Source organism: Balaenoptera acutorostrata, chromosome 15 (assembly GCF_949987535.1).
Source record: "Balaenoptera acutorostrata chromosome 15, mBalAcu1.1, whole genome shotgun sequence".
NCBI lineage: Eukaryota > Metazoa > Chordata > Mammalia > Artiodactyla > Balaenopteridae > Balaenoptera > Balaenoptera acutorostrata.
In genome coordinates this window covers 24,313,158-24,324,953 of record NC_080078.1, presented here as the reverse complement: position 1 = coordinate 24,324,953, position 11,796 = coordinate 24,313,158, and the positions used below count along the sequence as shown (strand labels likewise).

At 36.4% G+C, this 11,796-nt stretch overlaps 1 protein-coding gene across 4 annotated transcripts in view; it reads right to left on the bottom strand.

Annotated features, from left to right (window-relative positions):
- Positions 1-11,796, bottom strand: part of SMG1 (SMG1 nonsense mediated mRNA decay associated PI3K related kinase) — a 97,472-nt gene that overhangs the window by 61,081 nt on the left and 24,595 nt on the right. For 3 of the 4 annotated variants that reach the window (XM_057530204.1, XM_057530200.1, XM_057530202.1), the window contains 8 exons: positions 11,283-11,438; positions 9,298-9,434; positions 7,744-7,802; positions 6,527-6,740; positions 3,844-3,969; positions 3,374-3,446; positions 2,193-2,290; positions 760-933 (listed from right to left, as the gene is read on the bottom strand). In XM_057530204.1, coding sequence (XP_057386187.1) covers positions 760-933; positions 2,193-2,290; positions 3,374-3,446; positions 3,844-3,969; positions 6,527-6,740; positions 7,744-7,802; positions 9,298-9,434; positions 11,283-11,438 — 1,037 coding nt within the window. The remainder of the gene's footprint in view (positions 1-759; positions 934-2,192; positions 2,291-3,373; positions 3,447-3,843; positions 3,970-6,526; positions 6,741-7,743; positions 7,803-9,297; positions 9,435-11,282; positions 11,439-11,796) is intronic. The other variant, XM_057530201.1, reaches the window with a different exon arrangement.

The window sequence follows — 11,796 nt, the reverse complement described above, 5'->3', positions numbered from 1 at the left end:
TATTTTATCTAGCAAAGTGTTCAACAAAAGTAAATGCTCATAAAAGCTAGAATTTTATACTAGCAGTAAAATTTTAATCATTTAGGTTAAATCTTTTATGACTTTATCACACATGTTTCTTCTCCCTTCTTATTCAAGCAGAATATAATGATGGGGGTTCATTTCTCACATCCATTACACTGAACCACTCACTGGACTGTAATACAGTGCAGCTGATGTCTGGGGCTGCTGAAATGTGGTAATCTAGCTACCTCTTGCAATTGGTCTCAGGCTATTACATAGTTTAAGTTCTTATATCTTTATATCCTTTGATGTCAGGCTATCAAGTTGTTTCATCCTGTCACGCTTAGAGAAAATTACTTTTCGAGGCCTTCTCTGTTAAGAGTTACTCTTAGTATGTTGAAAAACTAAAAGGAGACACAATAATTTTAAAGCAAAACTCAGTATTATTAAAAAACTAAAGAATAAGATTTTAAAATTCATATTAAAAACAAGAATAAATGAACCTACAGAGAATTTCCTAAAAGAAAAGTTCATAGGCATTTAAAAATTCAGAGTGGACTTTTTTTCATCAGGTTGGGGGGTGAGGCGAGTGCAATATAGAATTCCCTACTTTTCTGGCTATTTAAGAAAGTGGCCAGACATCTACACACATGCTAAACAAATGAGGGATTAATAACATAGCTCACTAGGTAAACAGAAGCATTTAAAAGAAAAGGCAATTTCTGTTGAATGATACTAAAGACTACTAAAACTTACATCTGTTACATATGCCTCAGTAATTGGAGGACCCCGAATTGGGCTGAAACGTTCCCCAATGCTCCTCACCACAGTACTGAATACCCGGAGAAGCGCTGCCAACTTTGGTAAGGACACGGATGGAGGTGGAACATCGTCATCCACTGACTCCCCAGAGGCCACATGGCTGAGGTCCTAGATGTGAATTCAACAGCATTCTTATTTAAGTAAGACATTGTTTAAAAAACAAAAAACAACTCCCAATTTTTAAATCAATTAACTTTATAATACATTTTTACAAATAAAGAGGAATTTTGGCTTATGAGAAAAGGAAACATGAATCTAAATATAAAAGTAGATTTTGCTTCTCTAATTATTTAAATAAGCAAATATTAACCTCAATAGATTCTTTGAGCCACTCAAGTCAACAGTATACTAAGCCAATATTATTCACATGAAGAACAAGGGGGGTTGGGGGAGTTTAGAGGAGGTTGGTTTAAAAAATTATAAGACCTTAGAAGACCTAGCCTACAGATTCATAAGCTAGCTGAGGAAATTAGACATACTCAAAGGAAAAGATTAGCAAAAAATGGGGTACTAGAACCAACATATACCTACACATAATTAAGCACCAAAATAATCAAAGAGAATTAAATCTTAGGGATAGCAAAGGGAAGTCTCTACAAACTAGAATGGGTGGCTTATCAGAAGCAGATCAGCTTTAAAGGTGTGCTAGGAACCAAGACATCCTAGGCGTAGGGGTAAAGAAACACGTGGAAGCAAAATATTCCCTCACTTTTCTCTGAAAGGGAGCAGATAGATTGGTACAGTTAAAAGTAGTGAAGTAACTGTTTGCTTGAAGTAGAAAAAGTATAAAGAAAAGATGAAGCTAAATCTTTATGGAAGCCTTGACCACCAAACAAGAATCTTGGTAATTACCAACTGAGTAGGGAAGAAACACTAAGACGGCAGGTTTAAGTCAGGACAGTGGCCAGGAAATCCAAGAACCAGTAATAGACACTTCAACAGCAGTATTAAAGGTACCATACTCAAAGGTGGCTGAAGCCAAGCCTTGTCTTCCAAAGCATGATCCAAGATTGCCAATACAAGTAAGAGAAAAGCCTTTAGGGGCTTTTATACATTATCAATTCACCTTTTTCTTAACAAAAAATAAGAAACAACTGAAGAAAATGTCTTCAGGAAACTACCAGCCACCAAGATTATTTCAAGCTTTGGGAAATTAGGCCTGCAATTTTTCTATCTTTCTGGTAATTCTGCTGGCAACTTAAAAACATCTAAAAATAATTAAAATATTGCAATGGTCTCATAATTTTTGCTTAAATGTCAGGTGATCTGAATTGTTTTCAAATAAATCTAGCACTGCTTTAGATTTCTGTTTTTGCTTTTTTCTTACCTGAAATTTTAGGAAATAACTTCATTTTTTATATACTCACCTCAGCATATGCCTCCATGTCCTCTAGAAACTGACCAAGAAGAGTGGTAGAAAATGCAAGATCAGCTACCCAGAATGGCTCCAAACTCTGCAACCACCCTAGGAATCATACAAGAAATTTTGGAAGAGTAGAAAAAAATTTTAAGTCCAAGTTAAAAAAATATTTAAGAGAATTCTTTTAAAAGGTATCTGGTTTTCAAGTTGGCCACTCTTGAAACATGCCCTATATCATAAAATTAGGACTGTAAACTGTTTTTTGTTTGTTTTTGGCCGTGCTGCGTGCTGCGCGGCTTGCGGGATATTATTTCCCCGACCAGGAACTGAACCCGGGCCCCTGCAGTGGAAGCGCAGAGTCCTACGCACTGGACCACCAGGGAATTCCCTGTAAACTGTTTTAACCACTACCTCTTTTAATGCTACAGGAATGAAAATTCTCCAGAAATTAAAATATAATCTCATGTCTTTTTTTTTTTTAGTAAGTAGATTCAGCAGTATCCATACTGTCACTACACACAGGACTTAGACTAAAATGTGCCAATCTACGGCCACCTTGGCTTTCTTCTCCAGGGCCACACCTGGCCACCAGAAGTGTACACTCATCTCCCCAGGGGAAATGGGACCACTTGCCAGTGGAACTGAGAGAACTACTCTCACCTGTATATCTTAATTTCAGAAGTTTATTTCACCAAATAAGCTATGAGAAACTACAGCACCTGGAACAAGCTGAAATGTCCAAGTGAGTCATATTAGTCATTCATTTAACTCAGAAAAAAAATATTTTTTCTTTATCATTTATGACAATCCTCCAAATTAATCCATTTGTTTATTTGTTTAATCACTAGAAAAACAATAAATCATGAATATCCAGGATCTTCCTTTCTACCCTTCAGGGTACTGCCACTGTGGTATCTCCTACCAGCACACGCAGCAAATGACTTGAGATAAAGCCCTTACTCACAGATGCAACACTACAATCTGTATTTACTCTCCCTACCTACTACGAAAGTACACATTTTTCCTTTTAAAAGATAAATTTAGCTAACAAGTACTCTTCACCAAAATATCCTCTAAAGCAATTATTTTTCTTGCATTATCAAAAAAGTAGTGTTAACAGCTGGTCTTTGAGAAACGAACACTCCTTCCCACAATATTTAAATGACTGGTATATGCTGAGCGACTCACCAGACACCTGCTGTGTAAGCGAAGGTTTCTGAGTATGATCTATATGCCATCCGACTAATATGTCAACTGTATCCTGGATGGAGACAGAGAGAAGGGGACTAATCATTTTAAGGTCTTATTGCTATTCCAACCTGCGGACCATTTCAGAGTAAGAGAACCTAGAACATCTTACGTCCTACCTTCTTGACATTATACATTAAATGGGGGTTGGGAGGGGCAGGGCAGGAGAATAATGGAACTTTCTTTATGACACTGATGAAATATTTCTTTCTTTAAGTATCTTAAGGTATTAGTGTTAGCAAGTACAGATGGTATTTTTTATAAAACTACATTTTTGTATCATTCAATCCTGGACCTTAAAACCAATTATACTCGAAGGAGCAGAAACTTTGTTTTCTAATTCCCCAGGTCCTCATACATGCAGCCAATCCCTTACCCCATCATCTGAAAAGAGGGGGCGGGGAACTCACCCTAAAATTAGTGCTGAAAATATGAGGGTAACATCGAGCTACCAAAAGAATGCACTTAACACATTTGCAAAGTAATTCTGGTGTATCCACATTTTCAAGAATGGACTGCAGGCTGGTCATTACAAGCTAAAAAATAAAAGTTACAAACCGTGAACATTTAATAAAACAGGGAGAAAACAAACAAATTAGTGACTATAGCCAAAACTGACTATATCAAAGAAAATAAATTCTATAGTTTTAGTTCCCAAAAAAGTTGAAAACATTTCAATCCACTGTTCTCCCCTCATTAACGTCTGTTAACATTATTCCTAAGTAACATGTTTACATTGTTCCTAAGTGCTCTCTTCAAAACCATGGGTATGATTAAAATTTCAAGTACAAAAACTAAGATGTGCTTGGGAAACTTGTCTTTAAAGTACCAGAATTATTTTCCAATTCAAAACATAGAGCAGATGTTGTACAATTTATACTTTAAGATATCAGTACTTGCTTCAAATAGGAATGATTTAAACAAGGTTAGCATGGCCCCAACACAAGACTGACACACAGGCTCATGTTATCACTATATATATTTTTAAAATAAATATATGGCATACTACCTATAGAATATTTTGCAGCTAAAATTTTTTTTTTGTTAAAACCAATTTTTTCCCCAAAAGGAAAGCTCTTCTCTACAAAAGAATGATGTTATAAGTATAGAAGAAATGCTAGCATTAGAAAACCACTATTTTGCAACAGCCAATGCTATAATCTATACAATGCACAGAATATGAATGAATGCTAAAATCAAGTGAAATACTATGAAAAAAACAGGATATTCAGGAGGTCTCACAGTATCATGCCCACATTACTCACTAATTACAAAGGGAGAAAAATAAGCCTTCACAATGGAAAGATCTGGTTGGTCATCACCTTAACCAAGTGATGAAACTCTTCATCTAAGAGTTATGTGAACCTGAAGCTTTATGCCTGCTAGTGTGATACAACACTAAGTATGAACCCATGAAGTATTCGTGACCAAAATATTTGAACTGACTCTAAGCAGGAAAGAATAATCAGACAAGCCCAAAACGGAGAACATTCTACAAAATAAGGGGGACAAAAAAGGGTGCAGAGAATTGTTCTATTTAAGAGGTTAAAAAGGCACACCACCATCTTCAAGAGATTAAAGATTCATCAATATATGAACCTTGATGGGATCCTGGGTAAGACAAAAGTTATAGACATCTTAGTGGCAGCTGGAAAATTTGAACATGGATTGTCTTATGTGACAAAATTAATTTTCTTAGGTATGATTATAATGTTGTTATATATGAGATTAGCCTTAATCTTAGGAGAGGCATGCTGAAGTATCACAGGATAAACCATCATTATGTGTGGAATTTATTTTCAAAGAGTTCAACAAAAAATCGTGTCTCTGTGTGTGTCTGTGTCCGTGTCTGTGTGTGTGTAGAAACAAAACAACTGCAGCAAAATGTTAATAAGTGACAGATCTAGGTAAAAGATATATGGGTGTTTAATATACCAGTCCATCTGTTTTCCTGTGGATTTAAAATTTTTCAAAATAAATACTTGGGGAAATGTTCATAATATGAAAACTGTATGCAGAATAAGCCAAATTTGGTGTTATGCTGGGTAGTTACAAATTATTTTCTGAATCTTTTCCAAAATTTTTTCACAACCTCTATAATCAAATAAAAATAAAAATTTTAAAGACAGAATAGATTTCTCATGTTTTTTAAAAATTATTAACCAAAATAAAACATATCATGAATTGTTTAATAAAAAAAGCAAAATAAATAAAGATATCAAATATTCTAAAGACACCACATCCTAAATTTTTAAAAACATTAGCTCAACAAAAATTGAATTACTTATAACTTTGCTCAAAATTAAATTGGGAATGATCTTTTAATAATTCAGATACAGGGACTTCCCTAGTGGTGCAGTGGTTAAGAATCTGCCTGCCAATGCAGGGAACACAGGTTCGATCCCTGATCCGGGAAGATCCCACGTGCCGCAGAACAACTAAGCCCACGCGCCACAACTACTGAGCTTGCGCTCTAGAGCCCGCGCACCACAACTACTGAAGCCCGTGCACCTAGAGCTGGTGCTCCGCAACAAGAGAAGCCACCTCAATGAGAAGCCCGCGCACAGTAACGAAGAGTAGCCCCCACTCGCCGCAGCTAGAGAAAGCCCGCGTGCAGCAACGAAGACCCAACGCAGCCAAAAAAATAATAATAATAGTAATTCAGACACACAATTATTTATTTTATATCACTAGGAGTAAGAATTTTTGACATATTATCAAAACTTCAGGCCCAAAATAAGTTGTGGGGTTTAGTTTTTATCTCCCTCAAAAAATGTGAAGCCCCCTTCTACGTGGCTTTCCTCATGGAGCTCCTATTTTCAAATCTGTAAATGATTCTAGTACTACACAAATTCAAAAGAAAGCTTCTAAAAAGCAAAAAGACAAAATTTTTAAAATAACTTATTTTAAATCTACCTTTAATGTGTATCATTTACTCAAATTCAGAAAGAGGAGTTTTATTTACATCATATATCAATCAGTAGATAACTCCTATTCTAAGTTTCCTTTCTTCAAGCTCCCCTTCAAGGATGTGTGTTAAGGACAACTTTCTTCCCAAGCACATCATCATTCCCCCCAACCCTCCATTCTTACCTGCATTACGGATGAAAAGGCTTTCTTTTCTCCTACAGTCTCTAGTGCTTTGTAGGTGGCACATAAGTAGAGGAGTTTAACTTCATCTTTTGCAGATGAGCTAAATTTGCTAAAAATCCATTTGAAGATCTTCTCAGCCTCATAGCTCAGAGAAGCGCAAAGAAGGCCAAGACAGCAAGCTCCCTCCTGTCTCAACTCCTGAAGCAATTTGCTACTGTGTTTATTTTAATGCAAACAAAACAAAATACACAAAAAGCTTAAGCTTTCAAAGATGACAAGAATGACACATCTTACAATAGAATGCCTTAAATGATTTTATAATTTTTATTCAAACTACACAAAAGGTTGAAATTTTATCCACTTTAAATATTCTCTCTATTCTGTCTCCTGCAATGCCAAAAGTATCTTTGTTAAGACTTTAGATTTTCTTTTATAGAATCAATTATTTACAAACAGTAAGGAAAGGCTTAGAAATACTAAAATTCAGACTTCAAATTCCATCTCATACTACATTAATTGATTCGCAGAAAAGGGCAGCAACAAGTGATCAGATAAAACACACTATATAATTATATACTTGGTAATATTCAATATGTAAGGACTATAAAATAGGAAATGGTAATAGTTAAATACAGTAAACTTGAAGGACAACACTGATTTAAGTATTATATTAATGAGAAACTATATAAAATAAAACAATCAAAAAGCAGTAAGGTTTGTGACCTGCTGAGATGAGTTTTGGATGCTTTCCAACACTGCAATTCTTTGGGAATCACCATATGAAGAGATGACTGCACACCTTTGGAGAACCCCAGTAGCCTCAGAGAATAGATGGCCTGAATCCACTGTTGCCCAAAGAAGGAAGTTCCCTTTCACATCTACTCTCTAAGCAGTTTCCAAATGCTCTAGTTTACAAAAGTTAATCGCATTCATTCACACTTGCATTAAGAGTTTGTCATTCTACAAGTCAATGCTCAATTATTCAGTCATGTTGACAAATTAAAAAAAAAGAAAAAAAAAGAATGGCTCTCCCTTTCAAGTGGATTCCAATTGTATTCAGTGGTAATTAATGTTTAAATACTTTTACACAAATAAAGATAACAAGAGAACCCACTGAAACATTAAGTAGATGTTCATAAATGAAGCCAATGAGGTTTATCTTCTTGTACACTTTTTAATAGTTTCTAAAAATATATTTTAGTCTTTTAGTTACTTACCTTTCATTAAGCACATCATGTACAGCAACCAAGATATTATCCAATTGTTTAACTAGTACCTTAAAAAAAAAATTAATAAAAACTTCAGATTCCTATACTTTTAAGAATAACACTGTGTACTTTTTTTTTTTTTTAAACTTGTGTTTCCCTCCAAATTATAACTGGACCACACCTTACTTTTCTTATTATTCCCAGGTCCCAATTATATCATAAGTTAAGAGTGTCATAAGTTTCCTTTCAGACTCTGAAAGAAATATACCCATAGGAAATATATACAGCCATGATCATCAATGGGGGAAAAAAAAAACTCGAAAAGCTTGTTTTATTTACTCTGAAATGCATTTTTAAAACAAAAGATGGACTGATGGATAGAGGAAGAGGTAGAGAGATATGTGATAAAGTCATACGATAAAGTGTTAATGACAGAACTTAGACACTATGATATTCACTGTAAAATTCTCTCAATTTGCTGTGTATTTGAAATTTTTCATAATAAAATGGGGAGGGGGGTTGGAGGAAGCTTGCTTTGAACCAAATGTTATTTGACTCACTATACCATTTTATTAATTTTCTCCTGTTCTATATCAAGTTCTTTTTTTAACTATGTATTTATTTATGGCTGTGTTGGGGCTTTGTTGCTGCGTGCGGGCTTTCTCTAGTTGCGGCAAGCGGGGGCTACTTGTCTTTGCTGTGCGCGGGCTTCTCATTGTGGTGGCTTCTCTTGTTGCAAAGCACGGGCTCTAGGCACTCGGGCTTCAGTAGTTGTGGCACACAGGCTCAGTAGTTGTGGCTCGGAGGCTCTAGAGCGCAGGTTCAGTAAATGTGGCGCATGGGCTTAGTTGCTCCACGGCATGTGGGATGTTCCCGGACCAGGGCTCGAACCCGTGTCCCCTGCATTGGCAGGCAGATTCTTAACCACTGCGCCACCAGGGAAGCCCTATAGCAAGTTCTTAATTTAACATTAGGAGACTTACCTGGAGGGTAAAGAAATTTGTAACTGCTCCTGTACTTTATTATTTTTGTTGGCCGGGCCACACGGCTTGCAGAATCTCAGCTCCATGATCAGGGATTGAACCCAGGCCATGGCAGTGAAAGCCTGGAATCCTAACCACTAGGCAACCAGCGAACTCCCTCTTGTACTTTACTCTTTAAAGCGTTTTTCCATTTATTTAGCCCTGGCCACCAGACCAAACTTACCCATAAACAGAATATGTACCTCCTACCCCAATTTCACATATGAAAAACAAAGAGATATTCTGTCCTGGAACACAGAAAAAAAATTCCAAGGACAACAGAATAAATGTGTAAAAGGTCAAAAGCACTTTATTGCAGAAGGAACCAATGTGGATCTAACATTTGTATAGATAAATTACAGATTAAGGGCATTAAGTTCTAGACCATCATAATATAGGCCAAATCAATCTGGAATAAGGAATCCCTATTATTTTTCCTTGGAAGCAAAACTTTTCCCTTCTTAAACCACTCTAGGTAACATTATCTACTGAACTATGGAAAAATGAAACTTATCAACATTTCCAAACATACTATACTGACCAGCTTATTTTCTGGTTGCTGAATAAATTCTTTCAACTGCTTTACAGTAGCCAGTCTTCGGTCTCTGTCATCTTCCCGGGTGATCCTCCGAAGAAGATTCGACAGTCGAGACTCATCAGAATAAGACATCGATCGCTCTGTGAATATAAACATTGAGTATGAATCAGCACAGAAACTTTACAGCCCAAATATTTTAAAGTATACTAAAAATCACAGTCCACCAGACAATAAAAGCTCAATGAATGTAGGTCCTGTAACACTTCTGTTCATCACTATAAACCCAGCCCCAGCAGACTGCGGGCACACAGCAGACCCTCAAAAAAGATACGCAAACACCTCATTCCAGAGGACCAACTGACAGAGAAAAAAGAAAGGCTTAGAAATTATTCTCTTCGAAACTGTTCCAAACTGTTTTCAACATCTAGGTAAAGAGCATAGGTAAGAAACTTCAACAGGTTAGGGATAAAGTCTCTATCAGGCAGAAACAGGTTACATGCTTCTATTTCTCACCTAGGTCTCCCACTGGAGGGGAGCCTCTTGTTCACATCATCATCATTTTCCTAGGACAAAGTTTTGGTGAATTGCAATCACATATTCAGTTCAACAAATGTCTAATTACCACCTACCATGTGCAAGCATGCTGCCACAAGTGGCAAATCAAAACTCTTCTTCCCTTTTTTAATGACAAGAACAAGCAGGAATGCTCAAAATGCTGAACACTACTAATAAAGATGGCTTTAAGTACTAAATTTTTCTTTTTAAGTTTTCAGCTGTGCAATTCATCATAATTAACCCATGTACATTAACACAAACCACATTAAAGGGTCTGACAGTTTCATTTCTAATGAATGAAAGGAAAATTGATCATAAAAGAAATTACAACATCTGAGAGAAGGAATAAGATTTTTAAAAATCCCTAGCCTGTAGAGTATTTTCAGTAAGGATGACTGCTAAAAATGTATTTAGGTTACTAGTCAGGAAATCTAGGTTCTATTTACAATTATGCCCCTAGCAAGCTGCATAACTCTGAGCTTGCAAGGGGGATCTAGACTAAATTAGCTTTAGAGTCACTTTCTAACTCTATCATACCTAAATCTAAGACTTCAAACACTGGTGTTTTTTGTTTTTTTGGCCACACCACTCGGCATGCAGGATCTTAGTTCCCTGGCCAGGGATTGAACCCGTGCCCCCTGCAATGAAAGTGCAGAGTCCCAACCACTTGACCACGAAGGAAGTCCCTTCAAACACTTTTATGAGACAGTATAGCCTTTGACTAGTCATTTCACTTTAGAAAATTTATCGAAATCATTTTTTTAAAACTGCATGCAAAAAAAAGCTATATACACAAAGATGTTCACCAAGATACACACAACACACACACAAAGCCCTCACTGGGAAAAAATGGTCATAAACTAAATGTCCAAAGAGTAATTATATCCAACAAAGTGTATAAATCAGAAATCTTGATTTCTTAAGCAGCTTTACCAATACAATAAATTTCTCTTTTAGAAAAAAAAAATGATTATTACCTCTAATCCTATGAATTTTTGAGACACTTTACCTATAGAGTGAGGCTTGTGTTATAAAGCAAGAAGCAGTAACTGTGTATTTAACTTTAGAAAAGGGCCCAGTCCATGTACACCCCTACCCTCACCCTAGAGTTCAAGGACTCGCTGCAGTAAGAGCCCACTATACATTCAGTATCCACTATAATCAGGACAATCCTTTCTTTAAAATCTTACCCAGTCTTCTAATCTTATTTTAAGAGAATTCTCCTTTAAAAAGTGTTAAAAACCTTCTTGTGGGAATTCATGGTAGGGAACAGTTCACAGGAAAAGGAATGCAAACAATTATCACCTGCACATGTTTCTCAACTCAGTAAGCTAACCAACTCACACAGGTGCAAGGCACTGGTACAGAAAGAGGCATTTAGGAGATGTCTCAGCGGAGGCTTGTGTGATTGTCCCCAGTTTACCCAGCCTTACCCTGTGATTTCCTCATGTCTTTGATGGCTAACGCACGACTGCCATGCTGAATACTGGTGAACTCAGGGCTGGTCACATTGTTAACCCTCAGCTCTTGCCCCAACGACTTCCGACCATAAGTATTTTCCCCAGATCCTCCATTGACACTGTAGCCACCTAAAAACAGCAACATTTACATTATTTCAATAGGGCTCTTTGTTTCACTCAATCAATTCCTGATAGTTCAGGTTCTTCTGACCCAATCTGCAGTTCAACCAGCCTTGGCTTCTACTCTTTCCCTGTGATGCATGCATTGATTTCATTTTGTTATCTTCAGTGGAAGATAAGAGAAATGGAAACTAAATTAACTCAGATTTTGCACTTGAAAACTTTTTAGAAGTCTAGAGGAGAGACAGTAGTCAGGAAAGCCTTAGTGATTATATTGTATTTTGGGGGCAAGGAAACTGCATTTATGTATTGTGTGTGTGAAAAGTACATTTAAATTTTTTTTTAATTAAGGGGGTAAACTTAAGAA